The 23,773-nt window shown below is 45.6% G+C and overlaps 1 protein-coding gene across 1 annotated transcript; it reads left to right on the top strand.

Moving 5' to 3' along the window:
• Positions 1-21,279, top strand: Snx1 (sorting nexin 1). The gene is made up of 14 exons (XM_013010196.1): positions 1-211; positions 2,656-2,783; positions 3,287-3,353; positions 5,785-5,828; positions 8,034-8,175; positions 10,247-10,325; positions 10,903-10,978; positions 13,909-14,022; positions 14,264-14,357; positions 16,041-16,246; positions 19,160-19,303; positions 19,705-19,785; positions 20,190-20,261; positions 20,839-21,279. The coding sequence occupies exons 1-14, from the start codon at positions 19-21 to the stop codon at positions 20,887-20,889; spliced, it is 1,491 nt and encodes a 496-aa protein (XP_012865650.1). The 5' UTR covers positions 1-18; the 3' UTR covers positions 20,890-21,279.
• Positions 21,280-23,773: the final 2,494 nt, after the last annotated feature.

The following is a 23,773-nucleotide window of genomic DNA, read 5'->3' as shown; positions in this document are numbered from 1 at the left end:
TGTGGGAGCAGCAGAAGGATGTGTCAGAGGTCACTTTCTAGACAGGCTAGGTTTGTTTCAAATGGTACTGTTTTATTCAGAGTATCTCTTTGTCATCAGAGTAAGCCCCAGTCTCCAAAGAGCGTTTCATCTCTTTTTCCCATCAACAATGGCTCCAAAGAAAATGGGTTTCATGAGGAACAAGACCAAGAACCACAGGATCTCTTTGCAGGCAAGTACAAACTCCAAACTTAGTAGCTATCTGAATAGCTTTGTTAAATTGCTGTATTAAAAACGTGTACATACTTGTGCGCGTGTGTGTGCACGTGTGTGTGCGTGTGTAAGTGATATAGAATATAACTACATAAGATACTATTGTAGATGAGCACAAATGGCTTATGCCTATAATCCTAACAATTTCAGAAGGCTGAGATCTGAGGATTGAGGTTTGAAGCTAGCCCAGGCAGAGAAATCCATAAGACTCTTAACTAATTAAAGCAAAGAGCCAAAAGTAGAGTCTGGTTCCCGTGGTAGCATGCTGGCCTTGAGTGGAAAAAGCCAAGCAAAAGTTCAAGGCCCTGAGTTTAAGATCCAAAACAAGACAGCAAAATAATGTTGTCTTCAAGTGTAGCAAGCTGCCCTTTCCCAGGTGTTCCTGAGTTTTGGTCCTTATTCCTTCTCCCCCCACCTTCCCATCCTGTAGCTTGAACTCAGGGCCTGGGTGCTGAACCAAAGTTTTTTTGCTCAAGGCTAGCACTCTACTGCTTGAGCCACAGCTCCACTTTGGGCTTTTCTGGTGGTTAATTGGAAATAAGTGTCTCATGGACTTTCCTGCCTAGGCTGACTTTGAACTGCAGTTCTCAGATCTCAGCCTCTTGAGTAGCTACAGGTGTGAGACACTGGTGCTGAGATACTGGTCCATATTTTTCTAGCTTACATTTCCCTGACTTTCTTTCTTTCTTTCTTTCTTTTTTTCTTCAAGGCTAGCACTCTACCACTTGAGCCACAGCGCCACTTCTGGCTTTTTCTGTTTATGTGGTGCTGAGGAATCGAACCCAGGGCCTCATGCATGTGAGGCAAGCACTCTACCACTGAGCCACCTTCCCAGCCCTCCCTGACTCTTTCTTCAATAGTGTTTACTGGTAGCATATTTTCCTTTTCTATCATATTGGTTTGTAAGGCTGATAACCAAACATTGTTATTTTATAAATGATTTAAGATCAAAGATGGGCACCGGTGGCTCATACCCATAATCCTAGCTACTCTGTAGGCTGAGATCTGAGGATCATGGTTCAAAGCCAGCCCGGGCAGAAAAGTCTGGGAGACTTTTATTGTCAATAAACCACCAGAAAACCAGAAGCAGTACTGTAGCTCCAGTAGTAGAGCGCTAGCCTTGAGCTGAAGAGCTCAGGGACAGCGCCCAGGCTCAGAGTTCAAGTCCCATGACAAACAAAAACAAACCAAAACAAAAAAACAGATTGATTACTCTTAGGAGGGAAATACAAAGGCAAAATGCCTATATGCAACCGATCATGTAAAATTTATTGAAATGAACTCCATGAATGGAAACAAGTTTTTTCTTTGTTGTTGTTTTCTTTTTGTTTTGTTTGTCTATTTATTGGTCTTTGGGAGGGTGTAGGTGGGACACAGAATTGACAGGATAAGAGTGAACAAATGCAGCAGTGGTACTCATTAGAAACTATATTGGGGGCTGGGAAGGTGGCTCAGTGGTAGAGCGCTTGCCTTGCATGCATGAGGCCCTGGGTTCGATTCCTCAGCACCACATAAGCAAAAAGAAAAAAAGCCGGAAGTGGCGCTGTGGCTCAAGTGGTAGAGTGCTAGCCTTGAGCTGAAGAGCTGAGGGACAGCGCCCAGGCCCAGAGTTCAGGCCCCACAACCGAACCCCCCCAAAAAAAAATTATGGGTGGAGATAGAAAGGAAAAACTGGGAGAAAGCAAAGGAAGGGGTGATGTCCAAAAAGAAATGTACTTATTGCCTGATTTATGTGACTATAATCCCTCTGATATCATCTTTATTAAAACAATTTAAAAAATTTTAAGAATAAATATGCTTTACAAAAGATTTTATAAAATATGCTTTACAAAAAAGGGATACTCTGTTGTGGGTTTGTTGGCACATATCTGTAATGCAGCCACTTGGGGACAGAAGGATCTTGAGTTTGAGACCAGCCCAGACATTATTGAGACCCTGTCTCAAAAATTATAAAATAAAAGGATTGGGGATATGGCGTAAGTGGTAGAATGCTTGCCTAGCACGCCTGAGGCCCTCATTACTTCCCAATATTGTATGTATATGTGTAATATATGTATGTGTGTGTGTGAAAGAGAGACAGACAGACATTGAGACTCCCAAATGTGAAATTAATTGCATTAATCTTAACTAAATCTAGGTAGGTGAGGGTGGCCAAGTAATTGTGTTTGGAAAGGAAAGGAAGAGGGTGTTCTGTTATGCCCAGGCTAAAAGGACATGTTCCTCTTCACCATCCTCCACTTTGATCCATGTAAAACTTTTATGACTTACTTTTTTTCGGACTCTGAGAACATCTTTGGTATTTAGAGCACTTGCGACTGTTCTTGGACATCTCGGCTATAGAACTGATGTTTAGCCTTTGAAGACCCATTATTGACCTTCATTTTAAAATATCAACTTTTTTAGATGCCACAGTGGAACTGTCCCTGGATTCTACACAAAATAATCAGAAGAAAGGGCCAGCCAAAATGCTCATTTCTCCTCCTCCACAGGAAGCCGCAAATTCTGCCAAGCCCCAGCCAAGCTATGAGGAGGTGAGAATCTGTGCTGTTGCTCTTTCTTGCTTTGGGGATCTTAGGATCTGTTTGCTGCTCATCTGAGGTTCAATTGAGTGTGACCTTGAGAAAATATTTATGCCTCCTGAAGGAGACCTTTATGGTTAATGGACAACTAGAATCTAATAAAGGACTCTTTCTTAGACAGTGTATCTATTGCCTAGAGGATAGTACAAAGGCTTTTACTGGCCACTAATGGTTGCTCGTGTCTGAGGCCCCCATCTATAGAGATACAGTGAATTCTTACTCCCTTCTTAACTTGAGAGAGAGCAGGTCTTCCCAAACCTGGTTCATTATTCATTGTCATCAAAATAAGGTTTTAAGGGAACAGATATAACAGAGATCTTTGTACTGGCTCCCAATTTAAAATTGTGGGCTTTAAGTCACTAGATCATTGGGAATCGACAAAGGTGGACACTTGATTTGCAGTAGGGTACATCAGGAATTTAATAGCTCTCATGATTTGTCTTTTCTTTACAAAGCTAGAGGAAGAAGAGCAAGAAGACCAGTTTGACTTGACAGTAGGTATTACTGACCCTGAGAAGATAGGTAAGTGATCACATGGGGCTGTGGGAATCAAAGCTAGCTTTTTTGAGGTTGGCTACCTCCAGAGCAGAATCAGCCAATGAGACCTTCCTCAGATATCTCTACTGGAAGTATTTCCCTACCTATGATTCCAAAGCGAGAGACAGCACTTACCTAGGACTTTCAGGGCCTGGGCACTGTCCTTGAGTGTTTTTTGTTCAAGGCTGATGTTCTACCACTTGATCCATACCTCCACTTCAAGCTCTAAGGTGATTAATTGCAGATAATCATCTCAGAGACTTTCCTGCCCAAGTTGGCTTCAAAACTCAGTCTTCTGAGTAGCTGGATTACAAGCATGAGCCCCTGGCACCCAGCTACTAGTATGTTTTATATACACTTGCCCTTATACCTCCTTAGTTGCAGGCACTAAATTATAGGATTGAACATGGCTGTTCTCCAGTGGCTGGAGTAGTGCCCAGTGGCAAAGTGCTTACCTTGTATGGACACAGCTCTGGCTTCCATCCCTAGTACTAAAAAACAAAACAAAAAAGCATTCACATCACATTACAGTGAGTGAAATTTGAATACTTCTTCTATTTTTTTCCCTCCCCACCCTACCCTGTTACTCCCCTCCCCTCCCCCCACTTCCCAGTTGTGGGGCTTTAACTCTGGGCTTTTGGGTGCTGTTCCTGCCCACTTCAGCTCAAGGCAAGCCCTCTACTGCTTGAGCCACAGCGCCACTTCCAGTTTTCTAATGGTTTATTGGAGATAAGAGTCTCAGGGACTTTCCTGCCCTGGCTGGCTTTGAACCATGATCGTCAGATCTCAGCCTCCTGAATAACTATGATTACAGGCATGAATCACTGGCCCCCGGCTAAATTTATATATTTTTTAAAGGCTGTAGTAAACATCTTTTGTATTAAGCAGTGTAATATTAGTGGTTTAGAAGAGAACTAAAGATGATAATACAAAGTAATTTCTAAAGTTATATTTTAATTTGTTTTATTATTTTAGTCGGTTGTGGTGCTTGAACTCTGGGCCTAGGTGCTGTCCCTCAGCTCTTCAGCTCAAGGCCAGCGCTCTACCACTTGAGCCACAGTGCCACTTCCAGTTTTCTGAGTGATTTATTGGAGATAAGAGTCTCACAGGCTTTCCTGCCCAGGCTGGCTTTGAACTATTATCCTCAGATCCCAGCCTCCTGAGTAGCTAGGATTATAGGCTTGAGCCACCAGCACCTGGCTATAATTTGTTTTATTTATTTATTTATTTATTTATTTATTTATTTATTTTTTGTCGGTGGTGGGGCTTGAACTCTGGGCCTGGGCGCTGTCCCTCAGCTCTTCAACCCAAGGCGAGCTCTCTACCACTTGAGCTACAGCGCCACTTCCTATAATTTGTTTTATACACACACTTTTGGTAGAGGTTGGGGAGGTAAAGCAGGTACGTATTATATTTCTGTATGACTTCCACCTTCTCTATATAGAAAGGCAAGCATTTTCAGCCACCTCACTGAAACCCAATTGTAAAATATCACCCAGCTGACCCATTAGTGCTGCTGCCTCTCCTGGCCTCCCACCCCTACCCCAGAACCAGTTCAGGAGCTTAAGCAACTGGTCATCGTTGACCTAGGCTTTTGTGTTTGATGTGGGACAGGAATCCAGGGCAAAGGAGGAAGGAAACAAAACCAACTCCACACTCCATGGTCCATCACTGGAGTTGTCTGTCTGGATTCTAATGTATGTCCTCCCAGTGTTCAGAAAGTCAATGGTGCCTTTATCTCCCTAAGTGGTCTAGGTCAGGATTGTACCCCAGAGAAAAAAACAGTTGCTTGAATCTCAGATTATTTAACAGTCAAAGGCTTCTTCATCAAAATAATTCCTCCAGAAAAAGGAGATTTGTACGACATAGGGCAGTCCTCGTGTCTTCCTGCCAGGCCCTTTGCTCTAAGTGAGTGTGCTAGATCAGAGAGGTCAGTGTCCCCAGCCCTAGAGAAGGGGCTGAGATGGTCTTTCTGAAAGAGCAAAGTGAGCCTAGAGCTAGCCTGGGGTAGGACGACTTGTTTCCTTTTACATCAGTTACTTCCTTCTCCTCCTGCTTTATACAGCAAGAGAATTGTTTGGTTTCGGCAGATGTGTGTAACCAGCCCAAATATTGGCATGGTAACAAGCAGTGGATTGTCAGTCTCCTGGGCTTCTTTGTGGAGGGTATAAATGGAGCCTGGCTTTGGAACAGGAGGCTGACTCTCTTGTCTAACTTGAACTGATGCCTAGCCAGCATCCGTGGGGCATGTATCCTGAGCAGCCCCGAGGCAAAGTAGGAATTGGACTTCAGGATTGCAGATAAGGCTTAGAGATGAAACAAGTCCTTCTTCTGTGGGGCTCCTGGTCAGATGTTACCAGATAGCACTGCTTTGGTTTAGAAGCTAATCCTTTCGTCCTTTCTTGTTCCTCCCCAGGGGATGGTATGAATGCCTATGTAGCCTACAAAGTTACCACACAGGTGAGTGCCAGAGACCCTGCTTGATGATCACCACCCACCAAGAAAGCCATCATTCAGATTATGTATGGGTGTCTTTTGTTCTCTTTACCAACATCTTCTTGCACATTTAGTCAAAATGGAGCAGGCGTACCCCTTCAGTGATCTGTGGGTGTCCAGATGGGACCTTTTCAATAGACTGCCAAAAAGCTAATATCCCGGTGTGGAACTTTTGTGAATTTTGTATTAAGACCTACAACATATCTGATTTGGCCCACCTTTCTTAGGAACTATGTGGTAGATTACTTTTGAAGGTCAGTGTCTTAACAGCTTAGACATCTCTTTCGTCTGATCCTTCACTTCTCTTGAGTTTGCTTTTATTCCATTAGCTAAGTTGATAATTAGTTATAAATGACCTTTAAAATCTATTGTAAAGTTTATTTATTTAGAGGAAGTATTCTAAGAATAAAACTATATATGTAATCCTATAAATTTTATTTTTGGTGCCACTCCTGGGACTTGAACTCAGGGCCTGGGTACTCCTTGAGCTTTTGTATTCAAGATTAGCACTCTACCACTTGAGCCACAGCTCCACTTCTGGCTTTTTTTGTAGTTCGTTGGAGATAAGAATCGCATGGGCTTTTCTATGTAGGCTGACTTTGAACCTTGATCTTCAGATCCCAGCCTCCTGAGTAAAAGTGAGCCTAGTGCTAGCCTGGGGTAGGACTACTTGTTTCCTTTCACATCAGTTACTTCCTTCTCCTTCTGCTTTATATACAGCAAGAGTAACCTTACAGGAATGAGCCACCAGTGCCTGACCTGTTTTTAGTTATTTATTTTTTGTAATAAGGTGCCTTTTGCGTGCTAGGCATGCATGTACTCTTACCACTTGAGCCATAAACCCTAACCCTTTATGTAGTTACTTTCAGGTAAGGTTTTGCTTTTACCTGATGTTGGCCTCAGACCACAATCCTTCTGTCTTTGCCACCCACATAACTGAGGTACTACTAGGTAGTATCACTATGTTTGGCTTGTTTGTTGTAATGAGAGTCTCACTACCATTTTTGCCTTGGTTGGCCTTGATCCACGATCCTCCCAATCTCTCTTCCCTAGTAGATGGAATTACATGTGTGTGTCATGTGCATAGCTATATGTTTTTGTATGCATTTAAAATCTCTTTTGTTTGCCGGTCCTGGAGCTTGAACTCTGCCTGGGCACTGTCCCTGAGCTTCTTTTACTCAAAGCTAGTGCTCTACTACATAAGCCACAGTGCCACTTCTGGCTTTTTCTGAAGTTTAAGAGTCACTTTTCTGCTCGAAATGGCTTTGAACCGTGATCCTCAGCCTCCTGAGTAACTAGGATTATAGGTGTGAGCCACTGAGCCACCGGTGCCTGGCTAAAATCATTCTTTATTTTCTTTTTGTCCATCATGAGGCCTGTACTCGGCCTGGGCGCTGTCCCTTAGCTTTTCAGCTCAAGGCTAGCACTGCAGCGCCACTTCCGGTTTTCTAGTGGTTTATTGGAGATAAGAGTCTCATGGACTTTCCTGCCCGGGCTGGCTTTGAACTGCAAACCTTAGATCTCAGCCTCCTGAGTAGCTAAGATTACAGGAGTGAGCCACCAGTGCCCAGCTAAAGTCATTCTTTTTTTTTTTTTGGTCATGGGGCTTGAACTCTGGGCCTGAATGCAGTCTCTCAGTTCTTCAGCTCAAGGCTAGCACTCTACCACTTGAACTACAGTGCCACTTCCTAAAGTCATTCTTAATAAGGCTTCTTAGGGGTCCCAGACTGCCAAAGAAGACTATAATTCAAAAAGTTTAAAAAGCCAGGTGTCAGTGGCTCATGCCTATAGCTATTTAAGGATGAGATCTGAAAATCATGATTCAAAGCCAGCCAGGCAGGAAAGTCCATGATACTTTATCTCCAGTGAACCACCAAAAGAGCCAAAAGTGGATCTGTGGCTCAAGAGGTAGAATGCTAGCCTTGAGCTGAAAAAGCTAAGGGACAGTGCCTAGGCCCTGAGTTCAAGCCCCAGTATTGACTCATTAAAAAAAAAAAGTTAGAGAAAGTTACTTTTGTCTTAGAGAAAGTTACTGGCTAGGTGGCTCAGGGTAGGAATCTAGAAAAATAGAGTCCTTTGGTGTTAGCCGGGTACTTTCAAGATAGTCAACCTGAGTTTGAAATGAAATTACATTTTGGATTTGTGTGTTGTTTTTTTTCTATCCCAAAGACAAGCTTACCAATGTTCAGAAGTAAACAGTTTGCAGTGAAAAGAAGATTTAGTGACTTTCTGGGTCTTTATGAGAAGCTTTCAGAGAAGCACTCTCAGAATGGCTTTATTGTCCCTCCTCCACCTGAAAAGAGCCTAATAGGTAAGCCTGTGGCCTTCAGCTCCATTTGGGTCTTTTCCTTTGTGCTCCTTCTGTGTAACACTCTTACTGCTCAGTGTATGACACAGACTACTTCAATTAGCAGCATGGAGTCTTGTGATTAGAACAGAGACGTTTCAGAACTTCATAATGTAAGAGAGGGTCAGCATGTTTTGACATGTTCTCTTTTTTTGAGTATGGTAGGGGACTCTGATTTTAGCTCCTGGTTTTATATTATTATCCAGAGTCTTTTTCTTTTTTTCTTTTTTTTTTTTTTAATCAGTCATGTGGCTTGACCTCATGGCCTAGGCACTGTCTATGAGCTCTTTTGCTCAAGGCTAGAATTCTGCTAATTGGAGCCATAGCACTACTTCTGGTTTTGTGATAGTTAATTGGAGATAAGCGTCTCATGGATTTTCCTGCCCTGGCTAGCTTTGAACCTTGATCCTCAGGTCTCAGCTTCCTGAATAGCTACAATTATAGACATGGGCCACTGGTGCCCTGCTTCAGTCTTTTCCTTCTTCTTCTTCTTTTTTTTTTTTTTTCCCCAAGACTGAGACTCAGATATCTGATACTTTCTCTCATTGGCTGACACTCTGCTACCTGAACCACACCTCCAACCTCCATTATCTTTTTCTTATTTTCTACAGTTTTCTTATTTTCTAATGTTTACTAGGCACATACTCTCCCACTTGAGACGTATCTTAATCCTTTCTGCTGTTTTCGAATGGACTTTTACATTTTTCCTGGTGTTGACCTTAGATCTCAGTCCTCTTTATGTAGAGCCCCCCCCCCCATGTAGCTGGGACTACACATGCATGCTACTACATCCAGCTTGGTTGTAATGGGGTCACATGAATGTTTGCTTGGGCTTACCTCCCAAATTCTCTCTCCTTAGTAGCTTGGATTATACACGTGAGACATGTCTGGCTCTAATTTTGTCATTCAGACAAGTTCTTATTATGTATTATGTATTATAGACTGACCTGTAGCCTAGTCTGGCCTTGAACTTGAGTTTTTCCATCTCTGCCTCCTGAGTGCTGGGATTACAGGCAGGTTGCGCCAGTCACTGCAAAGAGAACTTCTCTCTCCTCTCTCTGCTTGCTGTCTGTTCTGTCTGTCCTCTCCTCTATTCTCACTCTCCTTTCTTCTTTCTCCTCTCCTCCCTCCCACCCTCCTGCTAAGGATCAGGTCTTTCATACATTAGGCACGTACTCTACCACTGAGCTATATATTAAGCATCAGGAATCTTTTTTTGTTGTTGTTGTTCCGGCCGTGGGGCCTGAACTCTGGGCCTGGGCACTGTCCCTCAGCTCTTCAGCTCAAGGCTAGCGCTCTACCACTTGAGCTACAGCGCCACCTCCGGCTTTTTTTTTTCTGCTTATGTGATGCTGAGGAATTGAACCTAGGGCCTCATGCATAAGGCAAGCACTCTACCACTGAGCCACCTTCCCAGCCCCAAGCACCAGGAATCTTTTATGATTGCTAGTCCCTCCAAATTAAAATGTTCTAACTTGGTTTAAGGAACCAGACAAACTCCCTATTCCCGTGGAGTTATTAATTGTTCTCAGAATTTCATGGCCTGTTGTTGTTCTTGTTTTATTTTTAAAGAAATGTATAAAAAATGTAAATCCCAGAGTTTAGAACCTTCAATACTTGGAGACCAGTTTAAAAAATGACTCTCACCAGGTGCCAGTGGCTCACACCTATAATCCTAGCTGCTCAGGAGGCTGAGATCTGAAGATCACCTTTAAAGCCAGCCTGGGAAAGAAAGTCTGTGAGACTAATCACCAGAAAAATTGGAAGTGACACTGTGGCTCAAGTGGTAGAGCACTAGCCTTAAGCTAAAAGGAGCTGAGGGACAGTGCGCAGGCCCTGAGTTCAAGCCCATTACCACCCACACCAACAAAAAGGCCCTCATGTAAATAGACCTATGTCATGCCTTTTCATGACACTGAATGGTCCCAGGTTTTATCTCGTAAGGCCACTCTTGCTGCCTTTCTTCCTGATGGTTTTTCTTCGTTTTATTGTTGTCATGATTTCTAGTAATTTTGCTTCTTAAATCCTATCCAAGGCATGACAAAAGTAAAAGTTGGAAAGGAAGATTCTTCTTCTGCAGAATTTCTCGAAAAACGAAGGGCTGCTCTGGAAAGGTAGGTGCCTTCCAGCCGTGTTCCTGAGTTGCCTTGAGAATGAGGAAGAAGTCGGAATTGAAGTTGGAATCTTCCTGGTTTCTCTCAGTGTTACCTTGTCATGTACTGTATTCTCTTCATTCTCCGTCCTGAGGAAATAGTCATATTTTCCTTCTTGGGAGATCTAATATGAATGGTCTTGAGTTCTCTTTTGACCAGATACTTTGGTGGCTTTTAGAAATGTGAAGAACAGCTTTTTTTTGGGGTCGGTCGTGGGTCTGAACTCTGGGCCTGGACGCTGTCCCTCAGCTATTTTTAGCTCAAGGCTTGCATTCTACCACTTGAGCCACTGCACCACTTCCGGCTCTTCTCTGCTTATGTGGTGCTGAGGAATTGAACTCAGGGCCTCATGCATGCAAGGCAAGCACTCTACCCCTGAGCCACCTTCACAGCCCCACAAACTTGAATATACTTACAAGTAGAGTCCTACTTGTGTACCTTATCTAAGGATATTTTAAAGTTGTGAAAGTACAGTACCCCTGCCAGTACTTTCTGAGGCCAATATCAGCTAATCAGGTGATAACTCTTTACCTTCTAGGTACCTTCAGAGAGTTGTGAACCACCCCACCATGTTACAGGACCCTGATGTCCGAGAGTTTTTAGAAAAAGAAGAGGTTAGTATTGTACAAAACGTAATATCATTATTTATATTGACTCCTAGTGAATAAAAACTAGGTCAACCAATATCTGAGCACTTAATATATCTAGCTCTAGCCTCTATCCTAGTTTAATGTGAGCAAGAGCAAGTACTTTTCACCCTTCAGAATAAAAGCAGCTCTGCCTATAAGCAAAAGAAGTCATTGTGGAGATCAGTGGCAACCTAGGTCAAACTGGTAGTTCCTTGACATGACTTTTATAAGCTACCAGTTGGTTCAGATTGAACGCATGTTTTGTGCGAGGAACTGAGGGCCATTGGGTAAGAAGCAGTTACCAAGAACCATAGAGCTGTGCTAGGTGCTGGTGGCTCACACCTATAATCCTAGCTACTCAGGAGGCTGAGGTCTGAGGATCATGGTTCAAAACCAGCCCAGGCAGGAAAGTCCGTGAGACTCTTATCTCCAATTAACCACTGAAAAACCAGAAGTGGTGCTGTGGCTCAAGTGGTAGAGCATTAGCCTTGAGCTGACGAGCTCAGGGACAGCACCCAGGCCCAGAATTCAAGCCCCACAACTGACACACACACGCACGCATGCACGCACGCACGCACAAAAGAATTGAATAGACTACATCTGTACAGTATGTTTTCTATTCTCATAAACAGAAAATACATAGGAATATTAGTGTATGGAAGCATATTGAGTTATAAAGAGTAAAATGTAGCTGGGTGCTGATGGCTTACACCTATAATCCTAGCTACTCAGGAGGCTGAGATCTGAGGATTGTGGTTCAAAGCCAGCTTAGGTAGGAAAGTCCATGAGACCTCTATCTCCAGTTAGCCACTAGAAAACCAGAAGTGGTGCTGTGGCTCAAAGTGGTAGACCACCAGTCTTGAGCAAAAGAGCTCAGGGACAGCTCCCTGAGTTCAAGCCCCATGACTGACCAAAAAAAAAGTGAACTATGAAATAGCATATAAATATGTAGAAATACAAATGTCATTGAGAATCAAAAGGAATTAGACTAAACTATGTCTTAAAACCAACAAGGAAGGTAAGTCAGGATAAAACTATTACTTATTTTCATATTCTTCTTTAATTTGCACATTATTTTACTAGTACTAAATATATGGGAATTATTTTCCTCCAAATAAATATTTTAACCCGGTACTGGTAGTTCACATTTGTAATCCTTACTACTTAGGAGGCTCAGATTTGAAGGTCACGGCTCAAAGCCTGTCAGGGCAGAAAAACCTGAGAGACTCCATCGCCAATTAACCACCAAAATGCTGAGTTGAAGGCATGGTAGGGTGCTGTAACCACAAAATCCAAGCAAGAGCACAAAGCCTCAGTTCAAGCCTTAGTACCAGCACAAAAAAAGTTAAGATAATAAATAAAATGTTTTCTCTTTTTCTTTTTTTGGTCATGGGGCTTCAACTCTGGGCCTGGGTTCTGTTCCTCTTCAGCTCAAGGTGGATGTTCTACCACTTGAGCCACAGCGCCACTTCTGGTTTTCTGGTATTTTAATGGATATAAGAGTCTCATGGACTTTCCTGCCCAAGCTGGCTTTGAACTGTGAGCCTCCGATCTCAGCCTCATGAGTAGCTAGGATTGCAGGCATGAGCCACCAGCACCTGGCTAATTAATTTTTTGGGGGGTGGGGGTGGGGGTCTGGTCGTGGGGCCTGAACTCTGGGCCTGGGCACTGTCCCTCAGCTCTTCAGCTCAAGGCTAGTGCTCCACCACCTGAGCCACAGTGCCACTTCCGGCTTTTTTCTTTTTGCTTATGTGGTGCTGAGGAATCGAACCCAGGGCCTCATGCATGCAAGGCAAGCACTCTACCACTGAGCCACTTTCCCAGCCCAATTAATTTTTTTTTAATGCTGTAAAACTTATAATTCTGCTTCTAAGTATTTCTAAACCTTCCTTATTTCATACCTCTAGAGCAGAGTTTGTCTTCATGGACACTGGACTGATAGTTCTTTATGACGGCACCTGTCTTGGTATTATAGGATGTTTGAGTTCCCACTAGATGCCAGTGCCTCTACCTCCCCAACTGTAACAACCAAAGTCATCTCCAGATATTGCCAAATGTCCCCTATTGTAGAAAATTTGTGAAATCTTGCATGCTAAAATCTAACACTTTAGCATAGTTTGCTGTCTAAAAATAGCTTCATACTGAGTAAATTATGCTCTTGGTCTTACACATTGGTTTGATGAAGAATAACATTGGAATTGAGTCATATTGTAACTTCAAACTGTCTTAAGACTTTGGACAAGACAAGTCCACTTGTTTGCAGAATTTGTTGATCCAAAGGGGGGAGAGAGAGAAAGAGAGAGAGAGAGAGAGTGTGTGTGTGTGTGTGTGTGTGTGTGCGTGCGTGCGCGCGCACACACATGCATGTGTACAGGCACCTTTCACTGTTGCTTGGCTTTTTCACTCAAGATTGAAGCTCTACCACTTAAGCCCTACCTCTATTTCTGGCTTTCTGTTATTTGGAGATTAGGAGTCTTACAGATTTGTCTGCCCAATCTGGCTTCAAACTTTGATCTTCAGATCTCAGCCTCCTGCGTATGTAGGATTTGTAGGCGTGAGCCACGGGTGCCCGGCTCCAAAGGAACTTTGACTTTTAACCAAAGTGTACTTGCTGTTTAAGCAACTCATGCTTAAGTAACACAGTGTCCATATGTAGTCCCCTAATCCTCATTCTATTTTCTTTCTGCAAATGACATCGAAAGCTGCCATTTTTATTGCTTCTTTTAACATAGTTCTTTGACTTTTCTTTCTGCACATAGAAAAGCTTTAAAGTAGCTGCTTTAAAATACAACAATCTGTAGTTCAAATAATTTGCTCAGCAAGTCTTGGGCATGCCATCTGATGGATACTAATTCTTCTGAACCTAAAATAGGGGCAGCAGATAACTTGCCATCCCCGCCTTCTTGGTCTTGTAGCTGCCACGTGCTGTGGGTACCCAGACATTGAGTGGCGCTGGTCTCCTTAAGATGTTCAACAAAGCTACAGATGCTGTAAGCAAAATGACCATCAAGATGAATGAATCAGACATTGTAAGTAGCCCTGGGCCTCTCTTTTCTCTCTACCCCTCGAACCCAGGGCCTCATGCATGCAAGGCAAGCACTCTACCACTAAGCCACCTTCCCAGACCAGAAATGGGGAAATTTCGGAGATCAGAAACTTTTTTTTTTTTACTCCAATTAATGAATAGACCCTTTGAAAACCCACTAAAAAGAGACTATGCCATGTAGCTATTGAAGAGCCCTTCATTAAAGCTGTGGGCTTGTGTTTCAGTGGTTTGAGGAGAAGCTCCAGGAGGTAGAATGTGAGGAGCAGCGCCTGCGGAAACTGCACGCTGTGGTAGAAACTCTCGTCACCCACAGGAAAGGTAACTCCTCTGGAATGCACCTGGCCTGGGACAGAGGGTTCAGTGGGCTGGTAAGAGAAGGCCATGCTGTTCCCAGGCCTCGGCCAGCCAAGTAGAAATTCTCGGCCCACCTGGTCCTTGATGTTCTCATTACAAAGATGTCCTGATCTCTTGGCGTGAGCATAACCCAGCCTCTGTGGGTTTGGATGTGCCCCTCAGGACGGGTGTAAGCAGTCCGTCCTGGTACACAGTGACTAGGGAGGAGGGCTTCCATTGACCAAGTTGGTGGCTTACATCCAAAGCAGTGGCACACGCTCACATTGTGTACATGTGGGAAAACATTGTCTCCTAACCCTTCCTCTTTCTTTTTTAAAAATAGTTTTCATTGTTAGCTATACAGAAAGGTTACGGTTACATAAGTCAAGTAGTGAGTATCCTTCCCTCACTCCTAGATTGTCCCTTCTGTCCCTGTCCATATGTTGTATGGTTCATTTTCAACACAGTGTCTAGCAAGTACCACCACTTCATGTGCCATACGTTCACTTCTCTTTTTTTTTGGGGGGGGGCGGCAGTCGTGTGGCTTGAACTCTGGGCTGGGCACTGTCCCTGTGCTTTTCAGCTCAAGGCAAGCGCTGAGATTTGCTTAAGAGCTAGTGTTATTTTCCAAATCGGAAAGCTTTTTCTTCTCTGACTTACACATACTGATATAGAAATCTAGAACACACTCCACTAGCGTAAGTAAGCCCTGTGTATGAGTTGGCAAAATGGCCCTGGGGCTTCTTGCCTTGATCTAAGAGTGGTTTTTAGTTGCTTATAATTTAGAAGTACTGAGGATTGAATTTAGGGTCTCCCACATGGGCAGTGCTCAGTTTATAATTTTTTGTGTGTGATACTACAGCTTGAACTCAGGGTCTTTCACTCTCTTGACATTTTTGCTCACAGCTTGTGTTTTACCATTTAAACCATACTTCCAGTCCTGTTTTGAAATTTTAAGGGCAGAGTAGAGGGAGAAAAGTATTCACTAAAGACTTTACAATCTGTCCCTTTACTGAAAAAGTTTCCCCTGCTTTAGATCATGAAAGAGTATTTGTGTGTCTCTCTTCCTAGCAGACAGGCTATACAGTTAGTTCATCAGCCTTAGCATAAAATTAAGAGTCATTCCTTTGACTTGTGGTTCTCTATGAATATTGGAACTGCATCTTTCACCTCATGAAACTTACAGGATTGTGGATCAGAAGTCCTAGGAAGTCCTAAAATTTCTAATATTTAAGAAAAATTTCGTTCCCTTTAAGAATAAGAAGACAGTTGGGAGCTGATGGCTCTCACCTGTAATCCCAGCTACTCAGGAGACTTAAGATCTGAGGATTATAGTTTCAAGCCAGCCTTGGCAGTGAAGTCCAGAAGTGGTATTTCTCAAGTAGTAAGAACACTAGTCTTGAACAAAAAAGCTCAGGGACAGTGCCCGGGGTCTCCTGAGTCAGGACCAGCACCAAAAGAAAAAAAGTGCAAGAGATCAACACATAAGAGTGGGTACCCTTCATCCTGTTCCTGTGACCAGGCTACATTCTGAATGGTAGCCTATACTATAAGGTGCCTGGGCTACATGGAGCCCCATTGTTGAGACCAGCTGTGCCCAGCTAACTGATGTGTCCCTTTTCCTCGTGAGATCAGGGGGGGGTCTCTGCTGTCTTTTCCTCCTTCCAGAGCTTGCACTGAACACAGCCCAGTTCGCTAAGAGTCTAGCCATGCTCGGGAGCTCCGAGGACAACACGGCCCTGTCACGGGCCCTCTCCCAGCTGGCTGAGGTGGAAGAAAAAATTGAGCAGCTGCACCAGGAACAGGCCAACCACGACTTCTTTCTGCTTGCTGAGCTCCTGAGTGACTACATTCGCCTCCTGGCTATCGTCCGTGTAAGCTGCTCCTTCTTTCCCTTCTCCCCCTCTCCCCTTCCACCCCAATGGAATTTGTCTCTCCTTTACTCTCCCCTTTCCCAAAAAAGTTTTACCTCCTTTTGGCTTATAAATGGTTGTAACATTATCCACTCTCCAAGGTATCCTGTTTTAACTGTTAGCGAGTTATTGTTGAGTTACTCGGAGGCCCACTGCCAGTTTCCTAGCTGCATGTGGAGAAAAGATCACTTGAATTTATAAGTAGCCCCCGCAACCCACCCCCTTCTTGTTGAAGCTGGACCATGTCCTCTGTGCTCCTTTCTTCAAGCAAGGCTTAACACAGACCTGGCTGTCTTGGCCCCCTGGAGCAGTGACCCCCCCCCTCGGTCCTTTGGCCTTTGCTCTGGTAGGAGTTCTTGCTGGCTTCCACCTGTCCCTCCAGTGTGGCCAGTCAGGTAACTACCCAGAACCGGCTTGGCATTGCATGGACGAGTGTGGCCAGGGGGCGCTGAGAGGGCTTGTCACCACAGCCCTTCCTGTGCTGTGCCCACCACACTGGTGACCCCGCAGCCTCTGCCCCTCAGGCCAAACATCTCCCTTTTTTTTCTGGGTGACCAAGGCAGTCTGGTTCTCCAAGCTGGCAAGCAGTTACAAAAACTTGACGGGGCAGCAGTATTAACTCTCACATGGCCTCCCGAAAACAGAGGAAAGAACCAAGAGCGGCTGGTGCCTGCCCGCTAAGGGCCTGAATCTACGCCTGATTCAACTTGGGATCAGGCTGTGTGAGCCTGGGAGTTGGAGGGGGGCCGCTCCCAGCTCCCCATTCCCACCATATCTCCCTTGAGGGAGCTTCTGTGTTGTAGCCGTCACCATAGCTCATTTCCTCTGCAGCACAGTTGCTTGAGATAACCTGGGAGATTGTTCATTGTATGCGCTCTCTCTCTCTCTCTCTCCCTCCCTCCCTCCCCCTCTCTCTTTCTCTCTCTCTTTGCTTTTTTGGTTGTTGTTTGCTGCTAACTCCAGAGTGATAAGGAGGCTTAAAAAAAAACCTACTGTAGAAGTCTTAGAACTGGTCAGACCACTTAAGACTGGCTAGCCATCCCTGGGAAGAGCTGCATGTGGGGAAGCTTTCTGAGGGGCATTGTTCACAGGTCCCTGGAGAGCAGACTCTTTGGATATGACCCCAGGCAGGCTGTCCCTTTAACAGGAGTGAGAGGCCTGTCCCTGGACAGGCCTGGGGCTGCATGCTGCCAGCTCCTCACTCCTCAGAGACATCACTTTGCTAGCTCCCTAGCAGTGGGATTGGACAGCTGAGGAGATGCTTCCTTTCTCTACCCTTCCCTGAACCTGGACCACTGTCAGCCCAGTGAGATAGGTCTTGTATTCTCCATGGATTATCCAGTCTCCTTTCCCTGATCCTTTGACACTGTGATAAACGGTGTCTTGTATTCTCCATGGATTATCCAGTCTCCTTTCCCTGATCCTTTGACACTGTGATAAACTGTGAAGAAATTGTACTGGAAGCTGAGTGCTGTTGACTCATACCTGTAATCCTAGCTACTCTGGAGGCTGAGAGCTGAGGATTGTGGTTGGAGTCAGCCTGGGTAGGGAAATCTGTGAGACTCTTTATCTCCAATTAATCAGCAAAGAGCCGGGCAGTAGACCTGTGGCTCAAATAGTAAAATGCTAGTCTTGAGCAAAAAAGCCCAGGGACAGCACCCAGGCCCTAAGTTCAAGCCCGGGGACCAGCACAAAAAAAAAAAAAAAAAGAAAAAAGGCCGTGGAATCTCAGTGACAGTTCTAGGGAGGGTGAATTTGGTGGCATTGTACTCCCTACAGTTTAAGCTTTGGCAAAGGCCCACATTAAAGAAGCCTAGGAAAGGCAGGAACTTGAGCAGAGAGTGGAGCCAGGGGAACAGCGCTGGGACGCTGGCTCCAGGCACTGTCTGGGCTACCCCTTAAGGCCTCCAGCATGGATGTGGGGTGGGATGTGTGCTGCTCAGTCAGGCCAGCCATACCTTTTCTGGAAATGCTGATTATGTTCAAAGGACTGGAAGCAGGAAAACCCAGCAAATAGATTTGGGTGCCCATCCGAGAGGCCTTGAGAGCCTAGCATAGGCAAGTATGTGCTTGAAATGGAAGTAGTATGCCCTGTGCAGGCTTGGTTTACATAACGAATCCCTAAGCAGCCCTAGGCTGCTCATGCCTATAGTCCTGGCTAGCTACTCAGGAGGCTGAGATGTGAGGATTATGGTTCAAAGCCAGCCAGGGTAGGAAAGTTGAGATTCTTTATCTTCTGTTGCACACACACACACACACACACGCACACACACGCGCACCCACACACACTCCCTAAGCCAACCCTATATACTACCAGTTGGAAGGTTCTTCCTTGCATTAGATTCCCCTGGCATACCTCCTAGGTCCCTGGCTTTATGTTACAGTACCCTGCTTGTTTTCCTAGTACCCTGTACTTATGTCTATCTGTAATTATTAACATAGAATGATGGCCCTTCACCTTAGAGGACTTAAGGAAAACAGGACTATGAGTTTCACTCTACTGTATCATTAGTCCCTGCCCATAGGGGTGCTCAGCACGTCACAGACTCACTTCTTAAAGGGAGCAGTTAGGGAGCCAGAGTCTCAGGGGGCCCTGGCATGAGGCCACCTACTGTGCTCTTTGCCACCCAGCCTTGGGAGTAGCATGAAGCCGCATGGCGCTGGCCCACGCCGCTTGGAGAGGATCTTCCCAAGCTTGTGCTTCTAGACACTAAATTTCCCAGCTGGGCACTAACACATGGCTGCAGAACCTGCCCTTGCTTGGTCCTTCCATGGCATAGCTGCTGGGAGAGCCCCCCGTGGTCCCCCCACCCCGGGCAGAGCCAGCCAAGCTGCTGAAGCGCTCTTGCGCTCTGCCCAACCTCTGCCCCACAGGCTGCCTTTGACCAGCGCATGAAGACATGGCAGCGCTGGCAGGATGCTCAGGCTACCCTGCAGAAGAAGCGGGAGGCCGAAGCGCGGCTGCTGTGGGCCAACAAGCCTGACAAGCTGCAGCAGGCCAAGGATGAGATCACAGAGGTGAGCCTGGCCCCTCCCCTCCTCCTCTCTTTGCTCCGCCCACACTTGCCATCTTGGGCCAAATCGCTGGATTCTGGCCGAGGGGTTTGGAAAGGCTATTTCAGTGACTCAGTTAGGATTCCTGGCGAGAATGGAACTGTTTTCTGCAGTTTCCAGTGTGCTCCATTCCAGAGCTCTCTAGAAGTCCAGGCTTGCCTTGGCGAGCACCGGACATCTTTTCTAATCATCTTCAAAAGGGGCCTGCTGGTCTGTGATTGACATGTGAATCCCTTAGGCCTCTGGTCCTCTCCAGAGGGACAGGCAAACACAATGGGCAGTTGGTAGTCTCCTGTGTCCACATGTAAGGGCTTAAGAGCCATGCTGTATTATTTAACGATCCTGTCTCTCCTCTTTCTACCCAGTGGGAGTCTCGGGTGACTCAGTACGAAAGGGACTTTGAAAAGATTTCCACAGTGGTCCGGAAAGAAGTCATACGGTTTGAGGTAAGCTAGAAGACCCTTCTTTCTCCCTGTTCTCGTGCACAGCTGTCGCCTGTGTACACGTGTGCCCATGTTGTGTGTACACTTGTGTGCTAGATTTTGGGGCATGCTGGCTGTCTTTAATTTGTGGCTGGACCAAAGCGTTAGACACAGAAATAAAGCTTATAGCTGCCATATCCCCTGCCAGCCCCCATCCTTCCCTCTCCCCTCCCTCCTGCCTCCCTCTAACGAAGCTTCCTAGAGCACTGGCTGAGAGGCAGTTTGGCTTGACACTGCAACGGCTTCCACTGCTGGCTCTCCTGTTGGAGGCCATGTTTGCCTGTGGTCAGCAGCAAATACCACCATCAAGTCAAAAGGAGAAGGAGCCACGGTCTGGATAGTCAGTGTAGAATCCCTGTCTCCTATAGAAAGAGAAATCCAAGGACTTCAGAAACCACGTGATCAAGTATCTTGAGACACTCCTATATTCCCAGCAACAGGTATGTAAGTCACGCCTGGGGGCAAAGGCCCCCATCTGCCTCTCTCACCAAAGGCCGGCTGTGTGCTTAAGAGCTCTGGTGACAAGTTGGGAAAGCTTGCTTCTGAGGGAGGAGGCCCGCTGCCATAGTGTGAGGCGTCTGACTGCCTTTGCTAAGCTGAGCAAGGGCTCCGCTGCTGCCCCGACCCCATAGCGAGTTAGCTCTTGAGGGCATAGCCCATCTCTTCTTCTCTGTAAATTGTGACGCTTCATCTTTCGGGCAACCATCTTGTGGTTGAGGCCGAGGCCCAATCAGTATGTGAGACAAGGGCCCTGTGTGAGGCCCTCACTGACTTAGGCACAAAGGGGAACGCCCTTTGGGGTAGGACTGAGCTGCTCTTCCCAGCCTTGCTCATGCCCTGCAGACTCACAGACTGACAGTTTCCCCTCAGAGTGGCGAGGCCATCTGCTCAGCACACTTTCCTGGCTGTGACCCTTGGAGAATGCCGGGGCATGGTGCCTGCCTCCCCTCCCAAGCTAGCCTAGGTTCTGCCACAAGGTGGGGGCACTTGCTTACTCCCCCCCCCACTTCTTCACAGCTGGCTAAGTACTGGGAAGCCTTCCTTCCTGAGGCAAAGGCCATCTCCTAATGGACCAAGGATCCCGAGCCCACCTGCGTGACGCTGCCTTTTTATACTCTCCTTCCCGCCCCGTTCCCTCCACGGACCCCCGTGATGCCTCCTGCCCCAGCTGGACTCAGCCCTCCTCGCCCCACGGCCCAGCACTCACCCCCTCGCTCTAACCAATATTTCATTTAGCTTCCACATATATTTTCTTACCTAAGAGAATAGTTTCCTGCTTTAAGCAAAGACCTACAATAGGTGGTGGAATTAATGGGATAGAGGTGTTGTATTGATATAAATATATAAATACAAATGTATATTTTTCAGGATGTGGTTTAGGAACTGGGAATAACGTTTTCTGTTACTCCTGATGGTGCCATGAAAAGATTATGTAATAAAAATATTTTGAAATCAGGTCACATGACTCGGAATGGTGGTACTTTTTGCTCTAGGTCGGGAAGCAAATTGGGGAGCCACGTTGGAATTCTAATCAAGAGGTTGCACAGAGGCCAGGTGCTCATGGCTCAAGCCAGTCATCCCAGCTACTCAGGAAGCTGAGATCTGAGGATTGTGGTTAGAAACCAGACTGAGCAGAGAAGTCTGTAAGACTCTTTATCTCCAGTTAGTCAGCATAAAGCTGGTAGTCCAATGATGGCTAAAAGTAGGAGAGCATTAGCCTTGAGCAAAAGAGCTCAGGGACAGCGCTCAGTCCCTGAGTTCAAACCCTACAGCCAACCAAAAAAAAAAAAAAAACTTGTACAAGTCTAGTGAATTTCTTTCTACAGGAGCTCACATGTTTTGCTGCTGCATTCCTGGGAAACTTGGGTTTGTTTTTCTTTACTTACCTGAGCCACCTGGTCAGAGACTCTCTTCAATCTGTCTCTTATTCCTATCTTAGAGAAGGAGTTTGTAGTAAGACAAAACCTAACCCCCAAAGGAGACAGACTTTCTCTGATTCCATCATTGTGTCTGCGCTGTCTGGGCCTCCCCAGGTCTTGCTTTCTCATGACAAATCCTGTGTTCTGTTGCTGCCACCCATCCACACAGGCTCTTGGGGAACCTCGGATACATTTCAATGTGGTGTACTTGCTTAGAATATGCAAACCCTTGGGTTCTATCTCCCAAAACCAAACCAAAACTACCACAGCCTTGACAGTGTTCCTGTTCGGCTGTATTGGGGCCTCTCTGCCTCAAGATAGGCCAATCCTAGGGCTCCTGAGTCTTCTGAAGTGCAAAGACTTAACTGTTGTGCCTGGGAGGGGACATGCCAGCCAGAGCCCCTGAGTATGCTAAACACAAACCAAAGATGTTCTAGCCGGTTTCTATTGGCCAGGCCAAGGGAGGCCGGAGGCTCTGATTGGTCATGGCTGGCCTTCCCCTGCACCGCATCCATAGCTGCCTGAGCTACACTGAACAGAGTAGATTTTGGCGTTCCTCTGTGGGGTAGAGATGCCAACCACAGTCATGGGGATCTTGCCACTCAGCCTCAGCACCCCGAAGATGCCACTGAGCAGAGGCACCAGGGCCTGCTGGACGGGGCAGCCGGGGGAGCAGCAGTGTGAGGTAGGAGAATACAGCGAACAGCACCACTGGCTTCTGGCACTCAGACTAGCACCAGGGGAAGTGCCAGGGCCGTAGGTAAAGTTAACCTCTCCTCCTCGCAGTACCCTCGCATTCATTATCTTTGAATGAATTCTTCAAGTCTTTCTTACTTGCTGGCATGTACATTAATAATATACAAATAACAATGCAGTCCCCCTCTGTATAACTAATTTTGTAAAATGTACATGTGCAAATATTTTTATCCTCCTATCACTCAACACTATTTTTTCCTAACCTGATACATCTTCACAAACTTTATCTCAATTTCAATGTTTCCAGAGAGTACCATAAATTTTGATTCATGCTTTTTTTAAATTCTTGTTTGAGAACAGGATTGTTTTTAATCACTTTAAATTTTTTAGTGTCTACTGGGCATCAGTGGCTTATACCTATAATCCTAGCTACTCAGGAGGCTGCAGAAAAGTTCCTCTCAGAGCTGGGAAGGTGGCTCAGTGGTAGAGCGCTTGCCTTGCATGCCTGAGGCCCTGGGTTCGATTCCTCAGCACCACATAAGCAAAAAAAGAAAAAAGCCGGAAGTGGCGCTGTGGCTCAAGTGGTAGAGCGCTAGCCTTGAGCTGAAGAGCTGAGGAACAGCGCCCAGGCCCAGAGTTCAGGCCCCATGACCGGACCCAAAAACAAAAACAAAAAAAACAGTTTCAAGATTCTCATCCTATACATCCTTTATTCAAACTTACTATGTATTGCATTTTACCTCATTTGCTTTTGATTTTCTAATCAGTCTTTATAGTATTTACATATTGGATTTTCAGAATCATTTGGGAGTAAGTTCAGACCAGGCACTGCATTACCCCAGAAACTCAGTTCTGTAAGAACAAGGACAGTCTCAGAATTCTCAGTAATCAAAAGCAGGAAATGGGGGCTGGGAAGGTGGCTCACTGGTAGAGCGCTTGCCTTGCATGCCTGAGGCCCTGGGTTTGATTGTTCAGCACTACATAAGCAAAAAAGAAAAAAGCCGGAAGTGACGCTGTGGCTCATGTGGTAGAGCGCTAGCCTTGAGCTGAAGAGCTGAGGGACAGCATCCAGGCCCAGAGTTCAGGCCCCATGACTGGACCCAAAAAAAACAAAAAACAAAAAAGGCAGGAAATGGTTGGGGTTTTTATTGTTGTTACTTGTACAGCTTGAACTCATGGCCTCTTGCTCTCACTTGGCTTTTTTGCTAACAGGTAGTGCTCTACCACTTGAGCCATAACTCTTGTCCAGCATTTCTCTGGCTAATTGGAGGAGTCTCATAGACTTTTCTGCCTGGTCTTTGACTACAGTCTGAATTACAGGCATGATGAGCATAGCA

This window comes from Dipodomys ordii, unplaced genomic scaffold (assembly GCF_000151885.1).
Source record: "Dipodomys ordii isolate 6190 unplaced genomic scaffold, Dord_2.0 Scaffold11, whole genome shotgun sequence".
Lineage (NCBI taxonomy): Eukaryota > Metazoa > Chordata > Mammalia > Rodentia > Heteromyidae > Dipodomys > Dipodomys ordii.
This window is presented reverse-complemented; position numbering and strand designations above follow the sequence as displayed.

Excerpts from the sequence above, each read along its gene's own strand:
- Snx1 (XM_013010196.1), top strand. The coding sequence starts at position 19 with ATGTGTCAGAGGTCACTTTCTAGACAGGCTAGGTTTGTTTCAAATGGT. Across the intron at positions 14,023-14,263 it reads AGATGAATGAATCAGACATT|TGGTTTGAGGAGAAGCTCCA; the intron begins GTAAGTAGCCCT and ends CTTGTGTTTCAG. Across the intron at positions 20,262-20,838 it reads TCCTATATTCCCAGCAACAG|CTGGCTAAGTACTGGGAAGC; the intron begins GTATGTAAGTCA and ends ACTTCTTCACAG.